Below are 26,946 nucleotides of genomic sequence, written 5' to 3'. Positions count from 1 at the left end.
CGACGGAGGGCGCGCAGAGGAGAAGAGAAACCCACCTCATCGTCCACATCTACGACGGCGTCGTAGCCTGACCTTGACATGTTGATTCTTGAATGCTATATCCCTAGAAAAGGGGTCGGAATCGCTGTCGAACCGGCGCGGGAGAGACGCGGTCGTGCTGCTTGGCGGGTCGTTAAGGTGTATGTAATTCGTACCGGAGTAAAGCTATCTAACGTTGGAGCTTATGACAGCTGTTACATGGGACCAGACATACAGACCCACTTTTTTGCAACCCGTTGCTGGCACACCCTCTTCGCAATGCAAGTCACGTGAAAGTCCGCAGGTCACTTTTGCAGGGCAAATGAATTTACTTGGTCAGCCGGGGCTTGTGGTAAGTTGTGCGAATGGATTCAGAATGGTCAGGAGTCTTGAGCTATGGTCATCCGGAATGTACAGCCAGAATGTGCCGTGGACCCCCTGCCAACCCTTGCAGAACCATGCAATGCCGAGAAAACCAAAGACGCCAGACGACCATGACCGAGGAGAGTAACCGCTTATTTGAGCTTCTTCTTGGGGCGGAGCTGGTTGCTGTGTCCGCACTTGCGCTTCCGGCAGTTGGTCGCACGAGGCGGGAGACGGGCCTAGGTCGAGTTAGCCCACCATATATGACTGCTGCGCCTCGCGGGAGGGGGGCATAGATCCTTACGTAGCACTTGCGGCAGATCTGCTTATCGCAGTTGTACTTGGAGGCAAGAGCCTTGAGCGAGGGCTCAATGATACCACCACGGAGGCGGAGGACGAGGTGGAGGGTCGACTCCTGCAATCGGCTGTCAGCTCAGTTCCGTTTCCGTAGACCGTGCAATCTGGTAAAGTCGACGTCCAACTCGGTGCCACGGATCGGTTCAACATCTCCCCCAAAATCCGAGAACGAGTGCCTCCTCTTGATCGATTTTGCCATCACCTCTGCCCGTCCGTTTCCCGCGGCCAACCAGATCGATCATCGTCTCGTGCGCGCATCACTGACCTTCTGGATGTTGTAGTCAGAGAGAGTGCGGCCATCCTCGAGCTGCTTGCCAGCGAAGATCAGGCGCTGCTGGTCCGGGGGGATGCCCTCCTTGTCCTGAATCTTCGACTTCACATTCTCGATGGTGTCGGCGGCCTCGACCTCGAGGGTAATGGTCTTACCCGTGAGGGTCTTCACGAAGATCTGCACTGTCGACGGGAAGAAGTGTCAGCATCTCATCTATGAGCTCGTGCGAGCATGGATATGTGGCAAGACCGGCTTACTCTTGACCGATTTTCGTGGACGTGCTGGTGAGGATGACGGGGAGTTTTCCAGGAAGCGGTAAATTTTGGTGGGGATAAGAATCGGCCGCAACTTGGGAGGCTAGGGTTTGTGGCCGAAAATTCGAGGCAGGGACCCATAACTACAGTTTGGTGCGAGTTGAGCTGCACTGTATGGACTGAAGAACCCGAACCCTGATCCTGCAATTGTCGTCACCAGTTTCTCGACTCAAGTTGAAGGCAGCGAGATCCGAAGATATGGCAAAAATAAATGGAGAATTATATCATGGGTATCTCGATCTTTTAAGGACACGTTCCCCTGGGTCGTACAATTTCATGGTGTGGCCTGCACCCCTCCGCCCGGGTCCCCATCAGCTCCATCATTCCTCCCCCCTTAGTCGACGCTTCTCCTTCTGTTGCCATGTCCAGAGCATCTGCTCGAGACTGTATACCGCTCGAACAAGGCCTCGAACGGAGAGCCCAGCAGTTTCGGCTGCAACGTCGTAGAAACGCTTTACAATCCCATCAAGCTCGTCGACGTCCTTATAGCACCTGTAATCGGAGCCCAGCCGCTTGATCTCCTCAGCCCTTTCCTCCGAATCTGGCTGTGGGTTAACCCGTTTCATGGCGCTCAGAACTCGTTTGGCTCGGGCCTCGATCTCTTCTTGAGGCACTTCCGGTATGGCTGGGAGCGGTGGAATAGCTTGAAGTGGGAAGAGGCGGTCGGCTTCGGTTTCATCTACAACCTGAGTTAGAACTAAGCAGGCAACTCGAGCATCGACCGTTGAATCGTACCTTTCGGATGCTTATCGAGCTGCGTCTCCTGAAACCAGTTCAGCAGCTCGTTTATATCTTCCTTGCCCATGGACCATATCTCTTGCGGATCCGTGTGCTCATATCTCAGTATCCCCGGCTTCTCCTCCGGCCGCTTTCTGAACTCCGATTCCCACACCTCCCAGTTCATCTGAAGACAGAGCGGGTCGTTGGCGTCTCGAGGTAACCGCACCGTCTCGTCGAGCGGATATTGATGTTTCGTGGATACGACAAGGGACGCCACTAGTAGGACCTCTGGTAGGTCAAGCAGCCTGTACCGCTTGGGGGCGGGGTCTCGTGCCGGAAATGAAAATCGCAGCTTCAGGAGATGGCAGATTTTCTGTGCGAAAGGATACACTTCAGCTGCAGCTACGGGTTAGCACCTCACCGAGGGAGCGTAGATAAGAGTCGACGTACGAGGCAGGGCCAGATCCCTGATGTAGAGAAACAGCAAAGGCGGTGCCGGTACGGCAGGGAAGTCTAGCCCGTGGTTCTCTTTATAACCCAGCATCATGTCCATGACAGCCCGGTGCAGTTCGCCACCGTGAAATCTGGCATATCTTGTCAGGAGAGAATGATGTGCCCAGCCGGGCAACCGGTCCCGCCAATCCTTGGGCACATGGTTGATCTAGCATCGCCGTTAGCAGCCGCAGCGCCACGATTCCCATGCGTCGGGCTTTTGTTGCGCTCACCGCTTCGAGGAACGGCATCTGCCCATTCCTCGCCCACCGAAACACGTCCCCAAGCCGTACCGGCTCCTGCCGCAGGACGCATCCCAGATACACCAACGCGAGCGTGTCCAGCGCCCCCGGAAGCGCCCAGACGTCCCCGGCCCAGCTATTCCTCTTCCTCTTCCACCCGAACCCCTCTCCGTCGCCTCCTCCCTCTTCGCCCTCGTCCTCGTCGCTCTGGCCCCGGGTCTGCGAGCTAAACATGACCAGCCCGCCGTCACCCTTCCGGTCCCCGTCCCCGTCCTTGCCCGACTGGCGGTCCCCCTCGAGCCCCGGAAACGTCCTGATCCGGAGCAGCCACAGGTCGCGGACGACGGCCTCGAGCTCGGGATGGAACCCCTTCTTCCGCACCAGCCAGAGCACCTGCTTCCGGAGCAGGAGCTGCAGGCACTCGAGGTACAGCTCGCGCGCCGCGTTGCCCGTCAGATGCTTGCGGTCGGCGTGGCGGGCCTCCTTCTTCTTGCGGGCCACACTGCCCGTCTTGCCGTAGTTGTCGTCCTCGTCGACGTCGAACTGGACGTAGCCCTGTCTCGATCCGTCAATGTCGTGGGCCCTGATTGGGCCCGGGCCCGGGAACGTTCATTCTGTCGCGGGCCCGGGATGCGGGAATCAAGTGTCGGGTAAGCTGCGATAGCTGGGGCAAAAAAAAAAATAAAAAATAAAAAAAATAAAGAAAAACAGAGAGAGCGGGAAAGAGGGAAGGATGGAGGGTCTGCAGTTGCCCAGGAATGTGGAGGGTGTCGACTTACTTCGACTTCATGACCATTCTCACAATAGCGCCGGCCATTCTCGGAGTACCATCTCCTGGCCGGACACTCGGAACACGTCTCGCCGCGCGGGAAGCGATGATGGCGGCGCGAGGCCATGGCTTGGTCCGCAGGGTGCACTTTCGAAGTGTTCGCGCGTGCTTGTTGCTGTCATCGTTGATGTCGAGCTCAATGGCGAAAAAAAAAAAAAAAAAAAAAAAAAAAAAAAAAAAAAAAAAACGATTTTAGATGTGCCCGAGCTCCCTGGTTTCACTAGCACCGGGTCACACCTTGCCTCGATTGATACCGCTTCATTCTTGCAAACGGGGAGTTCTCACGTGTATTCATCATCTCGCTCAACAGACCGCTTTTATTTTTCTGTCGTGTCAAAATTCTCTGCATTTACCCCCGGAATCATATAGTGACGATGTGTGCACATATATACCTCTACAGCCATATTTCGTCATGATACTACCTTCCTAGATACCTTAGATACATTAGATACATACAAATGACAGGTATATACGTACCTACCTGGGCATCGGACCAATCTTGCTACATTTGCCATGTCGCGCTCTGTATGCGCCGTTGGTCCTCGCCTAAAACTTTATCAACATCACCGTGGTAACCTGTCAAACGGATGTCTTGTCCTATCAGGCATCCTCATGGCTCACAATACGCTATAAAATTCACAGGAGCGGGTCTGGCACGAAAATGGTAATGCAAGCAAGCAAAGGAAGGGGACGTTCAGTTTCATACGCAACAGTGTTTAAGACTGTCGTCCTGTACCTGGCACCAGGTGCTCAGATGAACCTTGCCGGGCGAAGTAGGGAAGCCAGGTGATACCAAAATCCCTGGAACAGCCCAAGAAACACCAACCGATATATCTCAGCCCGGCCAAGCAAACTTGCCGATAGCCGACGCCGTATCGCGATCGCCAAAGCAGGAAGCCAAGGCCACCCCGTCTCTCGTAATCCCCTTCCCTTCCTCAGCTTTCTTTCAGACGGGATGCACCCGCTTATTTGTTGTCCTCCTTGAAGTCAACAACAGCCTCCTCGCCCATGGCGGCCAAGAGAGTGACAACTAGTGTGACAATGTTAGCTGCTGCAATTCTGTCTTCAATTCACGTTCCAACATACGGAGGTCCTTCTGCTCATCGACGAATAATTCCTTGATCTTTGCACCGAGATCGCCCTCGGGAAGCTTGACATCCTCCTTCTGATTGTTTTCCTTGTCCATAAGAGTGAGGAAACCATCGTCCGAAATATCGATCTGCAAAGGTGCATTAGAACTCTATCAACAAAACACAGAAGCTCGCCCGTCATTTGTAGCGTGCTTACCAGCTGCCATTCGCTGCGCTTGACGACCGGGACGTCCATGTTGTGGGTCGAGGGGGAGAGATCCTCGAGCTTCTTGCCGGTGAAGATGTCGAGAGCGACAATATGAACCTTGGCGTGACCGTGCTTGCCGGTCTTGGAGGTCGACATGTCCACGATCTTGCAAGGGCGGCCCTTGATCACGACGTGGCCGTTCTTCCGCAGGGCAGAGCACTGCATGGGGTAGGTGTCGGAGGCACCAGCATCGCCGGCGCCTTCAATGTTAAACTCATGCTCCTATGAGTCCTTGAATCAGCACTTCGCTCCTGGGGATACTGAGAGTATGTAATGGGGCGTCTGGCGGATGCAAGAGCCGAAGGTGTGACTGATTTGGTGGGCAATCGCGGGGCTCGCGCCATCGCAGTGCGGGGTGATATTCTCATCGCCCAAAGCGAGTAGTAAGGAAACAGAGAAATGCAACTCACGTCGGACATTTTGAGGAAGGACCGGAAACGATACTGCTTGACCGGAAGAGATGAAACTGAGGCTCTGACCCCCGAGGAGAAGTCGAATGGTCCAAAAGAGGAGGGAGTGGAAAGTGGAAGCAAGGTCGGTGACGGGAGGAGGGGATGGCGGGAGGAAAATTGTGGTTTTGACGGCAGAAGCGAAGAAAAAAGGGCACCATTTCCCCGCCATCCAGGCCTCTACTTTGTTAGGTTAATTCGAATTTTTGAGTGGGCCGGGGGGGTTCGAGAGACCCGTTGCAGAACCCCGCCAGAGAGCGACAACTAGGTCTTGCCGCAACTAACCAATCATAATGAGGTTGGTCCAGTGTTACCGGAAAGGGCTAAACGTTCATGTTCCCCTGTGCACTCCACAGCATCCAGTACCACCGAGGTTACTCTGAAGGAGTCTCGAGACGAAAACCTTGGGCTTCAGGTGTGTTGTGCTTCCGAATAGGCGTTTTCCCCGTTCTACGAAACTGCTCTTGGGCGCTCTCCGATAGCCGGTGGGATATTCTAAAATACTTTAGGTATCCTTCAAATTTGCGGACGAAATAGTGCGACACCGAAAGCACTTCGTACTAATCCGTGTAAAACTTTTTTTCTTTTTTCAAAGCGTGTTGGAGAATCAGGGAGCCATTCTTTGGGTTTGCCACGGTCCCGGCCCTGAGGATGATGCGAGGCTTGCATCAGTTTGTCAGACTGGTCGAGGCCTTTGCGGTCGAAATTCTGTAAGGTACAACATACAAGACCGAAGCAGGCACTACTCAGTGAGTATTTCAGGCACCTTGTATGAACTATGTATCATGACGATACCGTGCTCAATCCGTGAACAGAGTGTCACAGGCGGCCGAGAGGATGGGCTTTCGCTTGACTTCACCAAACACGCCCGTCAAAATGTACTCACGGTGTATTGCGTATAATTTGGCTGTGGATGACCAAAAAAAAACAGCATATCCATCCAACCCGCTGAACCCCACCACAGTACGGAGTATAGTGTATGTTGCAGACATACGGTACAACTGTGTACGTAGACCAGCTAAGCCGCTCCTGGGCTTGACTGCCAACACATGGGCCAATCAACGCCGAGTTTTCTATTTTCGCAGTCTTCCAGACCCATTGTAATCCGTTGTACAGATACGGAGTACGGAGTCGTTACAACAACTCGTCTCCACCTGCTCCAGGCGTATCCAGCCTCGAATCCATAAGACCAGCTCCCTTGAAGCACCAAACTCCCCGACGCCTGCATAAACCCAGATCGAGCGAGAGCTTTGCGTGGCTGCGGCTGGTCGCGCAAGAGCGGTGATGCATCATGTGGCTCGATCGGTTCGCTGGCCCGCACCCTGGAAGTACCCCGTCCGCGCCTAACAACCAAAGCCGAACGCATTCCCCCTTGCCTCGCCGGACGTCGAGCGCGCGCGGGCCGTACCTGACGTCTCAGAGACCGGGCCTCTCACCGAGGGGATCTTCCCTGTCGCTCGCCTCGAGCGATTCCTCGTCCTCGCTGCTCGGCGCTTCGAAGCGGACCAATGGCTCCGCGCTGAGGCAGTCGACAACAGCCGACACCGGCCCTGACCCGGAAGCGATCCTGGCTAGGATCCTGGGCCCTCTGCCAGATCACATAACCCCGGAGGAGGATGCGACGAGGCGGATAACGGAGGCAGACCTGGAGTTTGACTTTGACTTTGACGGCCTCTCACTGCGCGAACTGGCTGCGGATGGTGCTGGCCGATCGACGGCAGACACGTACAAGCCGCAGACCGTAGAAGATTGTAGGTTGTCCCGAGCCTGCGTTGCGTGCCCTCTTTGTACTCATAGCCTCAATATAGTCGAGCGAGACAAGGCAAAGTTTGAAGACCTCCATCGATCCATCCGAGCCTGTGACGACATCCTGAGCTCGGTCGAGTCCAACCTGACCAGCTTCCGCGACGACCTGGCCGCCGTGTCCGCCGATATTGAGAGTCTTCAGGCCCGCTCGACAACCCTGAATGTGAAGTTGGAGAACAGGCGGGCGGTAGAGAAGGCGCTGGGACCAATCGTGGAGGAGCTGAGCGTATCGCCCGTTGTGGTGTCCAAGATATCGGAGGGTCACATCGACGAGGCATGGGTTAAGATCTTGGCTGAGCTGGATAGACGGGCAACAGCCCACAAGAAGAACTCTGAACAACAGGCACCACCAAAGGCTTCGGCAGATGTAGGGCCTTTGCTGGAGAAGCTGGTTCTCAAGGTACTTGTTGTCCGTCCCCGTCCAGATCGCAAGGCTAATTCCCGTGATTGCCCATCAGGCCATCGAGCGAATACGTGACTTCCTCGTTGCTCAAATCAAAGCCCTGAGGTCCCCCAACATCAATGCTCAGATCATCCAGCAGCAAAACTTTCTCAAGTTCAAGGACCTATATTCCTTCTTGCACCGGCACCAGCCCGTGCTCGCCGGCGAGATCTGTCAGGCCTACCTAAACACCATGCGTTGGTACTACCTGAACCAGTTTACCCGCTATCAAAAGGCGCTGGACAAGCTCAAGCTCCATGTCATCGACAAGAGCGACTTGCTTGGCCACGAGGACACGTCCAGAAGAACCACAGTCCTCTCGGGCTCCAAGGTGGCCGCCGCGCCACACGACGCCTTCAACCTAGGCAGGAGGATAGACGTCCTCAAAACCACCAACCAGCTCGCCATATCGTCCTATCTCGCCGAAGAAGACCAGTCGACCCATTACCTCGAAGTCCCCTTCCGCCATTTCAACCTCGCTCTCATCGACAACGCAACGGCCGAATATAGCTTCCTGGCGGCTTTCTTCAGCCCCGCGCTCTCTTTCGCCGCCATCTCGCGGCACTTCAACTACATCTTCGAACCCGTCTTCACCCTCGGCCAGAACCTCACCAAGCATCTCGTCGCCGAAACGTACGACGGCCTCGGCGTGTTGCTGTGCGTCCGCCTGAACCAGCACCTCGCCTTCGAGCTGCAGCGCCGGCGCGTGCCCGCCGCCGACGGCTACATCAACGGCACCGCCATGGTGCTGTGGCCGCGGCTGCAGAGCATCATGGACGCGCACTGCGACTCGGTCCGGACGCTGACGGCGGCTCTGCCCGCGCGGGCGCCGTCGGCGGCCACTGCCAAGGCAGCGTCGGCCGCGCCGCACGTCCTCACGCAGCGGTTCGGCCAGCTCTTGCATGGGGTGCTCGCGCTGAGCGCAGACGTCGGCGGGGACGACGAGCCGGTCGTCGCGAGCTTGCGGCGGCTGCGGAACGAGGTTGAGACGTTTCTGACCAAGGCCAGCCAGGCCTCGTTTGGGACCGACAAGAGGAAGCGGGACCGGTTTTTGTACAATAACTATAGTTTGATTCTGACGATCATCAGCGACATGAGCGGGAAGATGGCGGGCGAGGAGCAGGAGCATTTCGAGGCACTAAAGACGAGCTACCAGGAGGCTGGGTAACCTCCGGAAGAGTCTGGCCCAGATGAGTGGCCTGGCTTTCGTTTTTATCATTCCCCTGTTATTCATAGAGGCTGGTCCGAATGAACAGGAACAATACTCTAATGATAACACACACACACACACCCCGACCGATCTCTATCTATCCTTTTTTTCCTTTGCCCCGGGCTTTTATTTTCTTCTTCTCTTATCAGCCTGGGCAACGTTTATATGATATCTCGAGAGAACAACAGGGGAAGAAGAAGAAGAAGAAAAAGAAAAAGAAGAAGAGATCACATCACGGATATTATGTCTACCGCCACCTCGCCAAAAAGCGCAACACCAGCTGTAACCCGGCGGCCACGGGACCGGACTCTCTCCGCAACAGCACCGCAAGCACGCCCACCAGGATGGCAACGCCCACCATCCCGGCCGGCCGGCGATTCCTCCACACCCACCTGCCCGCCGCCTTCTTCTTCTCCTGCCACCTCAGTTCCCTGACTTGCTTCTCGAACCACACTCGTCCCTGCTCCAGCCCCGGGATCTCCTCGGGCCCTCCTTTGCCCCTCGCCAGCCTCCCCGTCTTGAGGACGCTCCACCTGGACACGCCGCGCCTCCAGGAAGGCAGGCGCTCCGGGGGCACGTCGCGCTCGAGGGCGACGGCCTGGGCGATGAGGCGGTCGAGGTCGAGGGGCACGGGCAGCTTGGAGAGGATGCTGTGCAGCATCTCGGGCTCGTCGGGCGGGGTGTCGAAGAGCTCGTCGCGGCGGGAGCGCACGAGGGCGGCGAAGAGGTAGACGGTGAAGGCCGGGTCGCGGGCGAGCAGGACGTCGAAGAGGCGCGCGATCTCGCCCTGCGTCGTGATGTCGTGCGCGTACATGGTCAGCGTGCCCGACAGGGCGAAGAAGGGCTCCGTGGCCGAGAGGTGCCGCCAGAGGGGCGGGTCGGCGTGCCGGAGGATGTCGGGGATGAGCCGGAGCTGGGCGACGGCGGGGGCCAGCGAGGGCAGCATGAAGTCGCGGATGCGGAAGAGGGAGAGGCGGGTGAGGCTGGGCAGGTGGAGGTGCGCGGGCAGGGTGAGGAGGAGGACCTGGGCGATGTCGTGGTACCCTTGGAAGTAGCATAGGTAGGGGTGGGTCCGGAGGAGGGAGACGATGAGGGTGGACAGGAGGTTCTTGTGGTGGGTGAGTTGGGCTTCGGTCTGGTCTGGACATGTGTGGGGTTTCGTCAGCGTCGGTATGATTTAATTCGGAGGCGTGATAATAACAATAATAAAAATAAAAATAATAAAAAAATAAAAATAAAAAGTACCAGCCAGTGAAGGGCACCGGTGCCGGGAAAGGGGAGGGGAGGGGAAGAAGACGAAAGACGTCTTGACGTACGCTCGGGGTAGTAGATAAAGGCGCGGTTGACGTCCAGCTGAACTTGGTCTTCGTCCTTATGGCGGGGAAGGGATTCCCACGATGCCGAGGCGGTCCCGTCAGGGTGGTGGGATTCCTCTTTGTCCTGGTTCGGTGGTAGCCCCAGGAGGATGGGCCCTACAGAGGGTGCGTGAGTCTCCGGAGCCAAGCACCAGCAGGCTTCAGGGGTTCCGAGCACTTACATGCCTGTTGGCGAATACTGTCTGTCAAGAAGCCGCCAGGAGACTCGGCGAGTGCTCTCAAAGCATCCAGGTCCCTTGAGCTGCATGCCTTGAGGATGACCTCTTTCTTTCTGTCGGCGTCATGTGCTGAGTTATCACGAGAGGTAGACTTTTCGTCGTGGCTAGGCTCGAGCGGCTCCTCCATGGCCCAGGCTTCTTCTTGTCCTCTTTGGCAACTGCGCAGGCTTCGACAGCCGAGAATCTCTTTGGTACTAACTTCGACAGTGTCCTCCTAATGAAGTCGCTCCGAAGAATATACCCGGTTTCAAGCGTAACCGCGCCTTTGCGGGAGCGTTGCTATATAGAGAAGTACAGATTGATCCTCCTGCCTGTCCTTGCCTGCCGCGTGTCTGTTTGCGGGCCCGCCACCAAACAAGTTAGGCAGTCTTTTTGTCAGTCGATGGTAAATTGGGGATCAAATATCCAAAGACGTCGAGACGGAACTTGGCGTGCTATTGTCTCGCTTCTGCTGACGGTATATAAGTGAGGATAGTTTGTTGTTGACATTGTTCGAGTCGAGAGCCGAGTGTCGGGAACAGATAAAAGTCGTGCCTGTGTTGATCCAGATTGTCTCGGTACCCTTGCGGCCAGGGGTGCAATGTTGTAACAGGCCGTGACGTTACTGTCGGGAATGGCCTCTGCAATACATGACGTTACCATCCCTGGCTTTGTTACCACGTGAGTTCGCAGCGATAACCCGACAGATCGAACGCCAAGAGCTGGGCCAGTATGGGCGGTGGAGTAGTTGCATGTTACTGATCAGTTTTCTTTGTTCAGGAACGACTCGACGGGCCAAGGGCACCCGCATTGTCTTTTTAGGAGGCGTTAGAAGGAGCGGGCCGTGCTTGGATGACTGGGCTGCTGGGGAAAAAGAGTGAGCTTCCCTGGGCTCAAACTGTGCACTCACAGTACCCGAGTCAAGGGAATGAGCTAGGTGATCTATGTAGGTATTTCGTACATACACGTGTGTATGTACATAATCCCCCGAGTTGGCTGTCACGCCGCCGCAATTGGCTGCCCCGCCTTGTCTGTTCGGCACTCGGTGGTTCGACAGAGCGGGCAAACTGGGAGCAACCTAACGAACGGAGTTAATTGCAGGCAACAATAAATATAATACCAACAATCATCGACATTAGGTACTTTTCGAAGAGGACTTGCGCCTTCATCTTCGTGCTTGTCGGATGTTACTGTCCTGAGGGAGATCGGAGCCAAGTCGGGACACGGAATCCGTCCAAGCAGCGCACAACTGTTCTCAACATTGGGCGTCATCAGGAAGCCTGCATGTGGCGAGCACGCGAAGACGTGAGGGTGCAGGAAAGCTGGCGCTCGGTCGGGTGTCCGTGTTAGATCGTCTTCTGGGTTGAGCAGGTCCCCAGGAAGGGACCGATCGGGTAGGCAAGGGAGCACCTTACCTGTCCAACCTACCGACCGGGACCTACCTGTTCAGTCAGTTTCACAATCAGTTTTCCACAATCAATCCCCAAGGCAACAACGCGTCGAGAGCGCCTAGGTGCCCCAGGTTCCTCTCCGGCATCAGCCCCGGTCAACAAGATAAGCTCCGAATCTCTGCACGCAAACCTCGATGGCCTTCCAAACCAACGTCTTCCGAGACGGTGAATGGGTGACCGAAACGGTCAACTTGCGCGCCGTTTTGGAATCGCAAAGGACGACGACGAAAGGCCCAGCGAAGCCGGACCTCCTCAAACCCCCGCGGTGTGGTCTTCTCACCACGACTTTGATCGGGAGTGCTCGAGTAAACTCGATTCTACCGGTTAGGCTACGGTCTCCTGAGCACAATGACATCGCTTTCGTGGGCGTAAGTCTTACAAGCCCCTCGCTTTTCACTTCGGGATCTACCTCTGTTTCTACCTGCGCTTTGGCCGTTCAGGCACTGATCCCCCCCCCCAGGACCACGATATTCAAGTGTGCGAGCTTCGAAAAGATGGGCGTCTTAAGGAGGTAATTCGGAAGTATGACCTGGGATGTCGTATTCGCAATGCCTGTGTCATCGGCTCCTCGGCGATCCCGGAGCTTGACAATGGCTGCTCCGATGTCCCTTCCCGGTCTCCGCTCAAGATCGAGGATGACGACGCAGGCCCATTCGAGTTCCCTCCTCGGAAACAGACGGATATGACTGCGGAACTACCTCCTCAGATGCTGATGCTCGTCTTGGAGACGGGAGGCAATGTCTTCCTATTTGCCCGGCCAGGTCCTGACGGCAAGCCAAGGTTTTCCGTCTCACGCATGAGGGAGCCAAAACACATTCAAGGGCGCATGGGATTCCACCTGGCCGTCGACCCGAGCTCGCGTTACGTGGCGATGGCGAGTCCTACGGACTCCTTTGTCGTCTATGAAGTCGAGTCGCACCAGCAGCTGAATGAGAAGTATCTCCGCAACGAGCCTCTCCATCCGGTCAAGTCCTTCTGCCTCCGCAGCGTACGAGGCGTGATACACAAGATTACATTCCTATATCCGCGGCCGGGGGATGACCATCACATCATCCTCTTGCTTGTGCTTGTGAGACGTGGCAAGTCGAGGACGGTCATCTATGAGTGGGAAGCTGGCGACGACCTGAGAAGGGTGCTTGCCGAAGAGAAACAGGGTCATCGAATGCCTGTTGAGCACCAGATGCCCCTGTTGCTGATTCCCTTAACGACCCAGTCGGCCTTCTTAACCATCTCAGCCGATCACATCGCCTTGTGCACAGAATGCTTGCATGGGCCACCCATTTTCGACACCATCGAGATGGCAGTGCACCCCCCGACCGTCAATCATCGCGGACGCCAACGACCGCTGTGGACCGCATGGGCCAGGCCTTTCCGCCTTCGATCCTACAGCAAGAACCGCGACTGCATCTATCTCGCCCGAGAGGACGGCGTGGTTTTGTTTATGGAAGCCGACCAGGATAATGCCCTCACCAGCCACGTCCTTGATCCGTTTCCTTGCAATATCTCAGGCGCATTCGCTTGCCTCTTCGACCGCAGTACCGACGTACTCGTTCTCGGAAGCGACTCGGGCCCAGGAGGTTATTGGAAGGTAGGGTTCTTTCAGTGCTTGTTGCCGTGCTTGCTTCTGACAACGTCTCGCAGATTCCTCCCCGGGAACCGGCCGAGCTTCTTGGGACGTTGCCAAACTGGTCGCCCGTCGTCGACGTTACGACCACCGACGAGCTCAGGGAATGGCACCAAAGAGACCAGAGAGCGAATAAGCAAAACGCCACGACCCCGTGGCAACAGATCAAACATCGAAAACCGGACCGCGTCTTTGCAACTTGCGAGAGCGGAAGCAAGGGGTCGATTACAGAATACCGATATGGCTTGAGAGCGAACATTGGACTAGATCTAGAGTATGGTCCCGGTACTAAAGAAGCGTGGCTCCTACGTTTCTGCGACCCGTCCTTGTTGGACGGCTACCTCCTCCTGCTCTCCATGCCCGACTCGACCACGGCGCTCCTTTTGTCAAGAGACTTCTCCAGCGCCACAGCACCAGGCCCGGGGACGATACCGTATGACCTGTCGTCTACCACTCTTGCTCTGGTCGTGTCGGGCTACTCTACAATCCAAATTACCCGGCAGAACATAGTTCTAGTGAACCAACGTCGGAGGTACGTCTGAGATGGCGCGGAACGGCAGCTTTCACTGGTGGCATGAGGCACTGATCTTGGAGACAGCGCTTCACTCCCAACCAAGTCGCTCCCGGGGCTCTCCACTGGAACTGTCTCAGACGGCCACGCGTTCGAGACGTGCGTTGCGATCTCGACGCATACGGACGCCCAGTTTCAGATTCATGTGTTCAGTGTTGACTGGGATTCTCTCACGCTCACGCACGTACAGACAATCGATGTCGAAGGCGAAGTTACCTGTCTGTCTCTCGGTCTCGATTACACCGTCCTGGCAGGCATACGGAAAGGTGGTCAGACTCTTCTGGCCTGGTCTTCACTGAAACGGCCCTTCGACGGTCTCCACATGCTCAGCTTAACCGAGTGTAAGCCTTTTTTTTTTTTTTTTTTCCCATTGGCTCATGCTGGTTGAACGTCAACGCACTGGCTGCATTGGATCTCTGTACCTTCTCACGAGCCGCTAACGTTACGTAGACATGTCCAATAAGGAAGATGAGAGCCTCGAATTCGACGTCCCTTCCTTCGTTGAGGGCATAGAAAGTATAATCTCGGTCAAGGGTACCGTCCTCCTTGGCACTCGAAGTGGAGAGGTGATCATGGTCCAGGACGTTGCCGGCTCTGTATCTGTGGAATGTGAGAGGTTTGGTACAACGGCGGCGACTCTCAGCTGCAGCTATCGAGCTGGTGCAACTGAACCTACCATACTTGCCTGTTGCGACAACAGCCTCGTGTCAATCCGACTCAAGCAACGTTACGACCATTGCGGTGGCACCGCAGAACTCAAGACGACGAAACTCCGTGTATGGCCCGTAGATGCTAGCAAACTGGAGGACATCCCACCACCAGTGCACTATGCTACGGCCGTAGATATGGCGTCCGATGACGGCCTTACCCCGATCCTCCTGATATCCGGATCAAGGCTGTTGCTCGCAGAAATGCATGAGGAGCCCGGGCCGGTACACCGAAGCATCCCCACCGAGGGCACACCAAACAGGGTCCTCTACTGCCAGTTCACGCAGTGCCTTGTAGCTGCCGTGAACAAGCCATCCGGGCCAAGCTTGGCATTCATCAACCCTGACACCGGGGACGACATTGGGATTCCGACCGATAAGAATAAGACCCCTCAAACATGCATTGCAGGCTTGGGAAAGGAGGGGGACAGGATCATGAGTCTGGCGGAATGGAACTACAAGAGGGATGGCAACGTCTGGAACTTCATCCTCGTCACTACCAGGGCGGGCCGTCTCATCGTGGTGACTACCGAGAAAGTAATCTCACAAGATGGCAGCCGCACGACATTCCGATACTGGACGAGGTTCAGGAAAGAACTCAGCGAGCCCATATACTCGGTTCTCGGCTTCGACGAAGGGCTGATCTACTGCGCCGGTCAGACCATCTATTGGGAAGTGCTGGATCCCAAGGAGAAGCGGCTCAAACCGCTCAAGTCGTTCAGGCTCGGCTCACCGGCCACGAGCCTGCGGATTTCCAACGGCAAGCTCGTGGCCCTGACGAGCCGCGAGTCTCTGGTCGTGCTTGACAACCTCGATACAGATGAAGAAGGCATCCGGCTCTGTCACGTCGACCCTTGGAGGCGTAACGGCGTCGACTCGATGGAGGTCGCCGGCCCGCAACTCGACCAAACGACGGGCGGCATCCACCTGGTCGCCGACCGAGAGTGCGGCGTCGCGGGGCTGTGGGTGCCGTGGCAGACGCCGGAACGCGAGTGCGAGGTCGTGTTGGAGGCGGAGCTGCCGTCGTCTGTGCGCAAGTTCTGCCGCGGCCGGACGCGGCCCGTTTGGGAGCAGCGACTGCGCAAGCCCCGGTACGGCCGGCTTCCCGCAACGGTGGACGACGCCGAGATCCTGGGCGTCTCGCTCGACGGCACCATGCGCCAATTCACCCTGCTGAACGTCGAGGCCTGGCGGCTGCTACGTTTCATTCAGAATCTGGCCCTGGACACCGCCGACGTGTGTCCGCTCGGGCGCCGGAAGAGTAGCAAGGGGCCGGGGCCGGGGCCCGAACCGAAGCTGGCCTATGGGTTGGAGATGCACGTGGACGGGGACATACTACGCCGATGTTTGGAGAAGAGGGCGTTGGAGTGGTTGGTTGCCAAGGAGGCACATGTCGCCAGGTTTATTGAGCTCCTGAGGGAGTTGGATGGCGGACAGCACACACGGGGGCTGACGGCCGAGGGAGATCATGCAGGGTATTTCCAGCTTGCTTATGACATTCTGGAGTATTACCTGTCGCCAGCCCTGTAACTGTAAAAAGGAAACCTAAGAGACGAGGGAGGACGGAACATCAAGTCGGTAGTTTGCCCCAGTGCTTGTTGAAGGTGATCGTAACGTCTTGGGCAACTGGTGCTGTTGCACTGAAATCTCAAAAATGATACGCCCACACACATGTGCTTGATGTGTCTGAAATTTCGTGACGTCGGTCACCATGTAACGCAGCGTATTGCTTGTGGCTCAGCGGGGCACAAAATAAGATCTGGCATGTGCCAACCAAAAAAAAAAAAGAAAAAAAGAAAAAAAAAAAAAAGAAAAAAAGAAAAAAAGGAAAAAAGAAAAAAAACAAGAACCGTTGGCATCTATGTTTCGTTCCGCCGCTGTATCGCCCACCTTCTCTACTCGCTCCCCTACCTCCGTAGTTACCCCGTAGTTAACCGTATATATATATATGTATGTACGGACGTACATGCAATAATTAACTAGGTGGTAACTACTCTGTAAATACGCACGAATACGTGCGAGTACAGAATCGCCCCTTCAAAGCGAGCCTGGAACGATCCGGTTAACAGAACGTGCGCAGTCCGGCAGAACAGCCAGGCAGACAAAAAGGATTGAGTGCGAACAAGCAGGTCTCTGAAGAATTTCCGTAAGATTATCTCCAGATAATGTACCGCTGCCAGTGGTGTTCTTGGATTTGCAAGAATGCTCGATTTTGCAACCCTCGCCCGGGCGGCTTAGCTGGTAAGGACACCGGTGGGCGAAATAAGCACGAAGGGTTAAGTTAGCTTCCGATAACGTTATGGTCTGGTATCGCCCACCCAGGCTGTCCCGCACTTGAAGCGGGCAACCCACAGTTGGCCCGCAAAGCCCTACTGCGCGCCCAATACGTCGCTGATCCCCAACCTAAGAGCCCCTAGGGTGCAGCTTTTTCGCTGCAAACTCCCGACCCATCTTCACGACAACCCCGAATCATCGGACTCGGCAATCTTCTTGCCGAGCAGAATATTCCACGTTACCTTCTCTTCGTAGTCGTGAACCTGGTGTTCCATATTTCCACATTCCTTTGACGGGACTCGGACGTCCCGAAAAAAAAGATTGCGGGCATTCGGCCAGAGGGAGGAGATTTCTTTTCTAGCCCCGAGACCAGCGCGGAACAGCGACGATTCGATATGGCGCCCAAGAAGAAGGGAGGTAACAGGAAGGGGAACGACGATTGGGAGGCCGAGCTCGGCGAGAGCATCGCCCCGACCAACCCCGCGGCTGCACCAGCGGGCGATGCCCCGGCGGCCGACGATGAGCCGTCCGTGGGCGGCGGAGGCGGCGGCCTGATGAACCTGATGCGAAAGAACAAGGAGAAGCGCAAGAAGAAGGGCATCATCGATGACGATCTTGACGGAGAGAACGCGGGCGGTGCGGCCCCGCCCGAGACCCTCACGCTGCCGGATCTCTCGGCCAAGCAGCCCGAGGAGGCCAACGCCGAGGACGAGTTTGCGCTGCCGGATAAGAAGAACAAGGCCGGCAAGGGCAAGCAGCAGCAGCAGCAGCAGCAGCAGAAACCCGCCGCGGCGCCGAATGACGGAGATGCGAACGAAGGGCCGAGGGTGCTGACGAAGGCGGAGAAGGAGAAGTTGAAGAAGGAGAGGGAGAAGCAGCGGAAGAAGGAGCAGGTAGGGATACCGTTGCGCTCGTCATTTCGAATCACGGCGATAGCACGCAGCAGAGCTAACCCCTCACCGTGACAGGCTGCCAAGAAGAAGGCCTCCGCCCCGGCCAAGGCCGAGCCGGCGAAACCCGCCGCCGAGGAGAAGAAGTCCGAGACACCTGCTCCGGCCCCGGCCCCGGCCGAGACGGGCGGCAAGAAGAAGAAACTTCCCGCTCACCTGCTGGCTCTCCAGAAGCAGCAGGAGGAACTGCGGCGCAGGCAGGAGGAAGCAGAACGCCTGGCGGCCGAGGAGAAGGCCAGGATAGAGGAGGAGGAGCGCCGAGAGGCTGAGGAACAGAGGCGCAGGGAGGAGGAGAAGGCTCGCAAGAAGCAGAGGGAGAAGGAACGCATCGAGCAGCTCAAGCGCGAGGGCAAGTACTTGACCAAGGCCCAGAAGGAGGAGAAGGCCCGCAACGAGCGCAAGTTGCAGCAGATGCTTGCGGCCGGCATCAAGATTGGTGCGCTCGAGGCGAGCGAGGCGGAGAAGGAGAAGGAGAAGGAGAAGGAGAGGAAGAAGGCGGAGGCGAGGAAACGCGGAGGCCGGAACAAGGTATGTTTGGAGCGGATATGGCAACGCTGCCGCTTCTCGTCCGTTCGTCGCTGACCAGGCCTTTTTTTTTTTTTTTTTCGCAGATTGACGAGGAGAAGGCTCTGGCTGAGGCAGCCGAGCGCGCGAGGTTGCAGGCCGAGGCTGCTCTCAGGGAGGCCGAGGAGAAGGCTCGCATCGAGCGGGAGAGGGCCGAGGCCGAGGCGGCTGCAAAGGCCGCGACGGCCGCCGAAGATAGCGTGGAGGAGGACTGGGAGGCAGCCGCCGAGTCGGAGAAGGAGGACGTCAAGGACAGCTGGGATGCTGATACCGAGGACGAGGCCGAGAAGAAGACCGAGAAGAAAGCCGAGGAGAAGGCGGACAAGAAGGCCGAGAGCAAGGTTGAGACGAAGGCCGAGAAGAAGGTGGAACAGAAGGCCGAGGCCAACGGCAAAGCACAGACACTTCCTTCCCGGCCAAAGGACAAAAAAGAAGAGTCGGAATCCGAGTCGGACGAGGATTCGGACGACGAGAAGACGACGCAGGCCCGGGCCGCCGCGGCGCAGAGGAAGAAGGAAGCGGCGGAGCGGCGGGAGAAGGCTCACCAAGCCGCTCTGGCCGCGCGGTCAAAGGACAACCTCCGCTCGCCCATCTGCGTCATTCTCGGACACGTCGATACCGGCAAGACCAAGCTGCTCGACAAGATCCGGCAGACCAACGTCCAGGAGGGCGAAGCCGGTGGTATCACTCAGCAGATTGGTGCCACTTACTTCCCCGTCGAAGCCATCAAGCAGAAGACGGCCGTGGTCAACCGCGATGGCAAGTTCGAGTTCAAGGTGCCCGGCCTCCTCGTCATCGACACCCCCGGGCACGAGTCCTTCTCCAACCTACGGTCTCGCGGCTCGTCGCTCTGCAACATTGCCATCCTGGTTGTCGACATCATGCACGGCCTCGAGCCCCAGACCATCGAGTCGTTGAGGCTGCTGCGTGAGCGCAAGACGCCCTTCATCGTCGCGCTCAACAAGATCGATCGTCTGTACGGCTGGAAGAAGATCGAAAACAACGGGTTCCAGGACTCGCTGGCGCTCCAGAACAAGGCGGTGCAGAACGAGTTCAGGAACCGTCTCGAGCAGACCAAGCTCCAGTTTGCCGAGCAGGGCTTCAACTCGGAGCTGTACTACGAGAACAAGTCGATGTCCAGATACGTGTCGCTCGTGCCCACCTCGGCCCACACCGGCGAGGGCATTCCCGACATGCTCAAGCTCATTGTCCAGCTCACCCAGGAGAGGATGGTCAGCTCGCTCATGTACCTCTCCGAGGTCCAGGCCACCGTCCTCGAGGTCAAGGCGATCGAGGGTTTCGGCATGACCATCGACGTCATCCTGTCCAACGGCATCCTTCGCGAAGGCGACCGCATCGTCCTCTGCGGCACAGAAGGCGTCATCAAGACGAACATCAGGGCGCTGCTCACCCCCGCCCCGCTCAGGGAGCTCCGCCTCAAGTCGCAGTACGTGCACAACAAGGAGGTCAAGGCCGCGTTGGGCGTCAAGATCAGCGCCCCCGGGCTCGAGGGTGCCATTGCCGGTTCGCGGCTGCTCGTCGTCGGCCCCGACGACGACGAGTCGGACCTCGAGGACGAGGTCGAGTCCGATCTCGCCAGCCTGTTCAGCCGCGTCGAGAAGACGGGCCGCGGCGTCAGCGTCCAGGCGTCGACCCTCGGCTCCCTCGAGGCCCTGCTGGACTTCCTCAAGGACTGCAAGATCCCCGTCGCCAACGTCGGCATCGGCCCCGTCTTCAAGCGCGACGTCATGCAGTGCGGCATCATGCTGGAGAAGGCCCCCGATTTCGCCGTCATGCTCTGCTTCGACGTCAAGATCGACAAGGAAGCACAGGCGTACGCCGACGAGCAGGGCATCAAGATCTTCACCGCCGACATCATCTACCATCTCTTTGACTCCTTCACCAAGCACATCAAAGAGCAGAACGAGAAGAAGAAGGAGGAGTCCAAGATGTTGGCCGTCTTCCCCTGCGAACTCAAGCCCGTCGCCGTTTTCAACAAGACAAACCCCATCGTCGTTGGCGTGGATGTGGTGGAAGGCTCCCTCAGACTCAACACACCCATCGCCGTCGTCAAGCCTAACCCCACGACGGGCCAGAAGGAGATCATTCCCCTTGGCAGAGTGTACGTTTCCCTTCCCTCCCCCCTTCCCCGGTTCGAAGAGTGCAGATTTCGCTAACATCGGCAAACGCAAATCCAGCACGTCCATCGAGCGCGAGCACAAGCAGATCTCGATCTGCAAGAAGGGTCAGCCCGCCGTGGCGATCAAGATCGAGACGGGCGGCCACCAGCCGGCTTACGGCCGCCAGCTCGAGGACAAAGACACGCTCTACTCGCAGATCTCGCGCCCCAGTATTGACACCCTCAAGCAGTTCTACCGGGACGAGGTCACCAAGGAGGAGTGGGAGCTGATCATCAGGCTGAAGCCCGTCTTCGATATTGTCTAGGCTCTAGGGCCAATCTTACTCTGCTGGCTACGGAGCCCGCGGGGTTATATCATTGGGTGGTGTTGAGGAGGATCAGATGGCTGCGTGGGAGGCGAAGGGTCATTCACGGGTGAGGAGGAGTTGCTTTCGGTGGAAAACATGAGGATTGATTCGGAGCGGGAAGACAAAAAAAAATAAAATGACCACGGAGGTAACGAAAGGGCAGGGACTGATGATGCGTTTCCACGTCAGGGGGAGGCAAGTTGCGGTTGGGGGCACAGAGCTAGCCGGCTGGTGTTGCTGACCTCGCTCCTCCTATTGCTGGTACAGCTATTTCCATCGCGCACTGCATCGTTCTGCTTGGTCGGAAGAACCTCCCCCTCCCTTCCCTTTTGTTGCCGTGCTGGGTCGGCGTTGTTGGCACTCGGCGGGTGCAGTCGCAGTCACAGTATGGTCTGTCTACTTGAGTGTAGGTCCCTCGATGAGGTTCAGACGGTTTGATTTCACCGCTGCCTACCTATACCTCAGCAGCCGCTACATGTAGAGCCGAACCCCGCTTGTACGTACGGGTTCTTATACTCGTACCGCGTGGTCTTGACTGCTATTGGTGGTTGTCTGCGGGAGAGCATTCTCTATGGCGCCGGCCGTGATCATCATTTACTTACTTCGGCCGTGGTACTCGGCATCAAACACCAGAAATATCCTGCAATTGTCCTCTGCCGGTCTGCTACAGAAAGGGGAGTAGGGGAGAAGGGAGGGGGAAGGGGGGGTAGTCCAAGGCGTAAATGGAACATAACAACGCTAAGATCTGTGTAACATAAACCATAAGGGGGTTGGTTCATATGCGTGAAGCGAGAGCAGTTAAGCGACTTTATTAGCGTCCATATTATACTCTCCCCGCCTGTGAAAGGAAAAGAAAATCAAACTAGCAGAGGAGACAATTTCGCAGCCTTCGTTGAAATCATCCCACGCCCAGGAGCGTTCCGAAGGACAAGCACTTCCACCTCTAAACCCCAGTGTATGTCTTCTTCTTGTACCCTTCTTTCCGCTCATGTACCGGTTGGCCTTCATGTAGCTTCTGTGTCGTACCTCCCGACTCGAATTCTTGGTCATAAGAACCTCTTTTAACAGATCATTGACGCCCAATACATGCTTTCGCTTCATATTCCTATGAGACCCATCTATCAAAAAGACCACCCTGTGAAGGGCCTTTTTTGGCACCCTCACGTCCGCGTCCGGTAAGAATAGAAAAAGGAAGAACCCAAGGCAAGCTGGGGAGTCGTACGTCCCATTAGGAGATTGTTCACATCATGGATTCTCACTGCTGAGCACCACCAGCCTCGTCAACCTCGGCCTTCGGCGGAGCGTCGGCATCCGTCATCTCCTCGTCCTTGGCAGCGCCGTCAGCATTGGCAGCGTCACCACCATTGGCAGCGCCACCACCATTGGCGGCTTCTTGTTCAGCCTTCTCGGCCTCGGCCGCCTTGCGGGCCGCCTCCTCCTCGGCCGCCTTCTTTGCCCTCTCGGCCTCAAGCTTGGCCTGGAGCGCTTGGCGCTCGGCTTCGACCTTCTCGAAGTGACGCTGCACGACGGGGCCAGCCAGAGCACGGATCTCATCCATCTTGGCGATGTAGACGGCCTTGGTGGTGTCGTCGCCCTCGTCGTAGAGCCAGTCCTGTGACTACAGTCAGCGTTGTGCCTTATCGTAAGCGGGAGCGCTCATCGCTCAGAAGCATACCTCGGTAGCCGTGAGCTTCTCACGGATCTTCTCCTTCTCCTCCTCGCTGGCAAACTCGGCATACTGGTCGTCCAGCTTGTTGCGGAGGTCGTAGATGTACGTCTCAAGCTCGTTCTTCTTCTCTTCCGTGTCGGCCACCAGCTTGTCTTCCATGGCCATGGCGGCTTCCTTCTCGGTGGCGGCGTGCTTGGCCGACGGCTCGAGGGACTGCGTCGCGCTGACGATCGGCAGCTCGCCCTTGCGGACTTGCTTCTTGACCTTGCGTGTCTTCGGCTTCTCCTCCTTGTTGTCTGTGTCCATAGCCTTTTGCGAGGATTCAGTGGTTAGCTCAGCTCTTGGTTCTCCAGCATCCGTCGTAGCGGCCTCGGATTCGCCCGATGGAGGAGTCTCGGTCTTGCGACGTTTCGAGTCCCTCTGGATCATATTCATATCCTCTGACGCGCCAGCGCCCACCTGCTCCGAGGCCACCGATGAGGGGTTGTTTCCAGGATGCATAAGAATACTCACATCGCCGTCCTTCTTTTCGCTAGCTTCCTCCTTGATCTCCTCTTCCACCTCCTGATCTTCGACGTAGTAGCCGCTCTCGACGTTCAGGACACCGTGGATGTTGACGCGGGCCTTGAGTTTGCAGATCATGAAATCCTCAGGGCCTTCGCCCGCCTTGACTCCCTTGACGGAGAAGCGGCCGATGAAGGGAGGAACCTTGCCCGGTAGGCTCTCGGGACTGGTGTACCTAGCCTCCAAGTCGAATGGCTGCTTGCGGTAGAAGGTAAGGATCTTGGTCGAGGGCATCACATTGCCCTTGTTGAAGACAACGAGGCTGGTGTCCTCGTCGGGGATATCGGCATCCTTCTCCCAGGCGAACTCGATCGGGTAGTTGATGATGTCCTGGACGGCAAAGTCGCGGACCCTGAAGATGGGGGAGAGGATGGCGCAGCTGAAGGCGCAACCACGGGCGATGGCCTCGTCCTGGTTCAGCGTGAAGGAGAGGTTCTTGCCGAAGAAGTTCTGGATGCGCTCCTTGATGGCCGGCACGCGGCTACCGCCGCCGACCACCTCGATGATGTCGATGTCCTCCTTGCTCAGCTTGGTCTCGGCAAGAGCTTGCTCCAGGACGGTGTCGATGCGGTTGAGCAGAGGCTCGACCATAGCCTCGAACTCCTGCCGCGTGATCATGGCACGGACATCGATATCGTTCATGAGCGACTCGATGTTCATGGGCGCCTGCTGGTTGGCAGAGAGCACCTTCTTGAGCTTCTCGGCGGCGGCGTAGACGCGGGACAGGGCCTTGGGGTTGCTGTAGATGTCGATCTTGTACTTGCCGAGGAACTCCTTCTGCAGGTGCTCGACAATGGCGCGATCGAAGTCGCGGCCGCCGAGGTGGCGATCATAAGCATGGCCCTTGACGGCGAGCTCGCCCTTCTTGAACTCGACGATGGAGCAGCTGTAGTCGCTGTAGCCAACGTCGACGAAAGCAACCCGGCGCGGCTTCTCGTCGGGGCCGGGAAGGTCGAGCTTGGTGATGCCGTAGCCGAGAGCGGCGGCAGTTGTGTCGTTAATAAGGCGAAGAAGCTTCAGTCCGGCAATTTCGGCGGCGTCAATGAGGGCGCGGCGCTGGGCATCGGTGAACCAGGCGGGCACGCTCATGACCAGGTCCGACACGGGGAGCTTGACCTCGGCGGCAGTCGTCTGCTTGATCTTGGTGAGGAACATGGCAACGAGCTGTGTTGCCGTGAACTGCTCCTTCTTGCCGAGGTACGTGACCTCGGCGCCGACCTGGCCATTGATGTCGACCAGGGGCGCCGAAATGTACTTTTGCTCGATCTGGATATCGGGATCGTTGAGCGAGCGTCCGACGAGGCGCTTTAGGCAGCCGACGGTGTTCTTGAGGTTGGAGATCTCCTGGGTCTTTGCCGCCTCGCCGAGGTAGCGGCACTTGGGGCCGAAGCCGACGAGCGATCTGTCGCGCAGGGTTAGACGCCGGATCCAGGCTCCAGGACGAGACGGGTGGCGTGTGACACTTACGGAGTTGCCCGGTTGGAAACCTCATTGGTAATCTGCAAAAAGAGCCTGTAAGTGCTGTGTACTGCTTGTCTTGGTCGCTATCCCCATCTGGCTCTGGCGCATAGCTCGATATTATAGGGGGGGAGGGGGGTGGCGACAGAGACGAGGAACTTTTACGTACCACATCGACACCCCGATTCCTCGCGACGGCGATGACAGTGTTGAGGGAACCGAAATCGACACCTGCAGTGCATTTGCATGTCAGCGTCTTGTTCTTGAGGCGCGCAAAGGGTATGACCGGGCGGGTGGGGGGGGGGGGGGGAATCGCAACTTACCAACGACACTCATGTTGGGCGGGAAGTGAGGGGCACTAAAAGAAGCAACACTTCGTGTAAACAAATGAACCGTCGGACGAGCGAACCGGATAGCGTCAATCACGGCTCTGTTTAAGGAGAAGCGCTTACCAGCTCAGTGAAGTGTCGGGAAGGTATGCGATTGAAGGTTAAGGGTCTGCGCAGATGCAGCGTCTGGCAGTCGGTCTATCGGGTGCAGAGAAGGGGAACCTGGAAATCCTGTATCGAAGAAGCAGCAAGTCCAGTTGGCAGGCAGAAAAAAGGAAAAAAAAAATCAGACCTTCAAAGGAGCCCGATTCTGCTGGCGCACCAAGGGCGGGTTTCCCCTCCATCGGGCCTTATGGGGGGGCAGCCGCTAGCCCCGCACCGGGGTGTCGCCGCCCAAGCCAAGAGATGGCGGAACCCGGAAGAAGATTCGAGATTGGCTCAGAAGGGCAGGGCAGGCGCTACCTTCACAGGAGAGGATCTAATATTACGAGAGATTCCTCGTGGTATGTACAATTCTCCTCTGTCTTATCCAATCAGAAATGCTTCAATAATGTGATTAAATCTCAGTCCCGGTAAGTGGTCTTGTGATTGGGAATTAATGTTATTTATCTCTGATGCTGCCTGACATCGACCTGCTCCTGCCAAGCGAGGAGGGTCTGAGCGATAACCATCGCCCGATAACCTTATCACGTATTGCACGCCCCGCGTGCACCTATCACCCCACCTCGAAGACACTTTGCCGCAGCCAGCAAGAGCACACACACCGCTGACCTTTGCCAAGCCACCGCCCCTCCGCACCTTTTTTCGCGTTTGAGTGCCCCGCCATGCTCTCTACTCAGGCCTTTATGTATGTGTACTGTATGTATGTTTCTGTCCTGGGACACTCTGAATTACGCTCGAGAGGGGAGGTCACTATTAACTCTCGCCACGAGACGGAAAAACCAGGCATATCTTCACTAGCCGGTCGACTGTTCTACGCTGACGTATCATCTCTCCGTCGCCTTAATGGATGCCCAACCGGAAACCGAGACGCGGACTCCCGGAGAATTCGGACCAACGAAGCAAACGAAACCATAGCTAGCGGTTTGTGGTTTTTTTTTTTTTTTGTTGTTTTTCAGATGCGATGCCCAATTGCACCATATTCAACCTCTTTTGTCATGCCCAGACCCAACGGACCCACGGGCGTTGGATCCCTAGTACGTAATAACTGGTGGCCAAGAAGGTCCCTAGGACTCCAGGACTTCGATTTGACAAGCGTGTCGAACGCAACGCACGCTGCGCTGTGAATCCATGAGTTTATTACTCGGAAGTTCCGTGAAGGTGCCAGGTATATCTGGTCGCTAATAAGGCTTGTGCCCTATCCAAGATGGTGCGATCTGCGCCACAATATCCCGTTCGTGCTCGGCTGTTCCACCGGGTTGTGAACGAGGCAAAGAACGAGGCAAACAACGACGCGGCAGGGAGCCGAGAGCGTATGTTCTGCTTTCTCTTCAAGCTGGATCCCTACGTGCATGCGTGCAGGCTTGCATAGCGTCTCGCAGGGCGCAGTAATAACAAAAACAGGACTACAGGATGCGTCCCGGTGAACGTGCAGGTCAAGATATGGACGTATACGAAGGTACATGCAAGCATGTGTACAAACATACATATACATACAGCCACATTGCCCTCCTCGACATATCATGTGCCATATGGTGACATCTCCTCAGTCTAAACAGTCTAAAGGGGACTTTCTGAATCAACGCCACCGACGCGCCTTTTAATGTCGAAACGAGAGCAATGGAGTACATCCGAACGAGCCATTTGGAAGAGGCGAACCACAAAGAGCAGCCCATAGTCAAATCTAGTATCCAAAACCCCTGTTGAACGACTAA

At 56.7% G+C, this 26,946-nt stretch overlaps 10 protein-coding genes across 10 annotated transcripts in view; 3 read left to right on the top strand and 7 right to left on the bottom strand.

Moving 5' to 3' along the window:
- The window catches only part of P884DRAFT_244237 (uncharacterized protein), a 1,406-nt gene extending 1,244 nt beyond the window's left edge, over nt 1-162 (bottom strand). Inside the window, exon 1 of the mRNA XM_069440362.1 lies at nt 36-162. Coding sequence (XP_069297387.1) covers nt 36-80 — 45 coding nt within the window. The 5' untranslated portion in view covers nt 81-162. The remainder of the gene's footprint in view (nt 1-35) is intronic.
- A 96-nt stretch (nt 163-258) lies between these two features.
- P884DRAFT_260089 (ubiquitin-60S ribosomal protein L40) lies at nt 259-1,363 on the bottom strand. Its single transcript, XM_069441405.1, has 4 exons — nt 1,267-1,363; nt 1,004-1,191; nt 686-796; nt 259-620 (listed from the first exon to the last, which is right to left on the bottom strand). Coding segments are annotated over exons 1-4 (387 nt in total). The 5' UTR covers nt 1,268-1,363; the 3' UTR covers nt 259-533.
- Nucleotides 1,364-1,536: 173 nt separating this feature from the next.
- Nucleotides 1,537-3,732, bottom strand: P884DRAFT_244232 (uncharacterized protein). The gene is made up of 5 exons (XM_069440361.1): nt 3,557-3,732; nt 2,769-3,332; nt 2,494-2,704; nt 2,059-2,439; nt 1,537-2,002 (listed from the first exon to the last, which is right to left on the bottom strand). The coding sequence occupies exons 1-5, from the start codon at nt 3,671-3,673 to the stop codon at nt 1,644-1,646; spliced, it is 1,632 nt and encodes a 543-aa protein (XP_069297385.1). The 5' UTR covers nt 3,674-3,732; the 3' UTR covers nt 1,537-1,643.
- Nucleotides 3,733-4,137: 405 nt separating this feature from the next.
- P884DRAFT_260087 (translation protein SH3-like domain-containing protein) lies at nt 4,138-5,545 on the bottom strand. The gene is made up of 4 exons (XM_069441404.1): nt 5,355-5,545; nt 4,894-5,166; nt 4,693-4,825; nt 4,138-4,636 (listed from the first exon to the last, which is right to left on the bottom strand). Exons 1-4 carry the CDS (start codon nt 5,361-5,363, stop codon nt 4,572-4,574), a joined length of 480 nt encoding a protein of 159 aa, XP_069297384.1. The 5' UTR covers nt 5,364-5,545; the 3' UTR covers nt 4,138-4,571.
- A 1,139-nt stretch (nt 5,546-6,684) lies between these two features.
- Nucleotides 6,685-8,809, top strand: P884DRAFT_201041 (Sac2 family-domain-containing protein; the record flags this gene model as incomplete). The annotated part of the gene is made up of 2 exons (XM_069438334.1): nt 6,685-7,599; nt 7,658-8,809. 2 exons carry the CDS (start codon nt 6,685-6,687, stop codon nt 8,807-8,809), a joined length of 2,067 nt encoding a protein of 688 aa, XP_069297383.1.
- A 74-nt stretch (nt 8,810-8,883) lies between these two features.
- P884DRAFT_285334 (rab-GTPase-TBC domain-containing protein) lies at nt 8,884-10,572 on the bottom strand (the record flags this gene model as incomplete). Its single annotated transcript, XM_069443760.1, has 3 exons — nt 8,884-9,991; nt 10,168-10,323; nt 10,359-10,572. The coding sequence occupies 3 exons, from the start codon at nt 10,570-10,572 to the stop codon at nt 9,099-9,101; spliced, it is 1,263 nt and encodes a 420-aa protein (XP_069297382.1). The 3' UTR covers nt 8,884-9,098.
- Nucleotides 10,573-13,037: 2,465 nt separating this feature from the next.
- Nucleotides 13,038-16,307, top strand: P884DRAFT_201020 (mono-functional DNA-alkylating methyl methanesulfonate N-term-domain-containing protein; the record flags this gene model as incomplete). Its single annotated transcript, XM_069438332.1, has 4 exons — nt 13,038-13,463; nt 13,517-14,031; nt 14,098-14,411; nt 14,521-16,307. The coding sequence occupies 4 exons, from the start codon at nt 13,038-13,040 to the stop codon at nt 16,305-16,307; spliced, it is 3,042 nt and encodes a 1,013-aa protein (XP_069297381.1).
- Nucleotides 16,308-17,188: 881 nt separating this feature from the next.
- On the top strand, nt 17,189-21,326 carry P884DRAFT_25771 (uncharacterized protein). Its single transcript, XM_069441173.1, has 4 exons — nt 17,189-17,944; nt 18,020-18,529; nt 18,613-20,687; nt 20,764-21,326. Exons 1-4 carry the CDS (start codon nt 17,447-17,449, stop codon nt 21,008-21,010), a joined length of 3,330 nt encoding a protein of 1,109 aa, XP_069297380.1. The 5' UTR covers nt 17,189-17,446; the 3' UTR covers nt 21,011-21,326.
- A 743-nt stretch (nt 21,327-22,069) lies between these two features.
- Nucleotides 22,070-25,269, bottom strand: P884DRAFT_25752 (heat shock protein 70 family). Its single transcript, XM_069441151.1, has 6 exons — nt 25,196-25,269; nt 25,067-25,101; nt 24,913-24,974; nt 24,753-24,784; nt 22,728-24,687; nt 22,070-22,664 (listed from the first exon to the last, which is right to left on the bottom strand). The coding sequence occupies exons 2-6, from the start codon at nt 25,077-25,079 to the stop codon at nt 22,308-22,310; spliced, it is 2,424 nt and encodes an 807-aa protein (XP_069297379.1). The 5' UTR covers nt 25,080-25,101; nt 25,196-25,269; the 3' UTR covers nt 22,070-22,307.
- A 735-nt stretch (nt 25,270-26,004) lies between these two features.
- Nucleotides 26,005-26,936, bottom strand: P884DRAFT_260077 (uncharacterized protein). The gene has a single exon (XM_069441403.1). It carries the CDS (start codon nt 26,754-26,756, stop codon nt 26,430-26,432), a length of 327 nt encoding a protein of 108 aa, XP_069297378.1. The 5' UTR covers nt 26,757-26,936; the 3' UTR covers nt 26,005-26,429.
- Nucleotides 26,937-26,946: the final 10 nt, after the last annotated feature.

This window comes from Thermothelomyces heterothallicus, assembly GCF_042370625.1.
Source record: "Thermothelomyces heterothallicus CBS 202.75 unplaced genomic scaffold P884_scaffold_12, whole genome shotgun sequence".
Classification (NCBI taxonomy): domain Eukaryota; kingdom Fungi; phylum Ascomycota; class Sordariomycetes; order Sordariales; family Chaetomiaceae; genus Thermothelomyces; species Thermothelomyces heterothallicus.
This window is presented reverse-complemented; position numbering and strand designations above follow the sequence as displayed.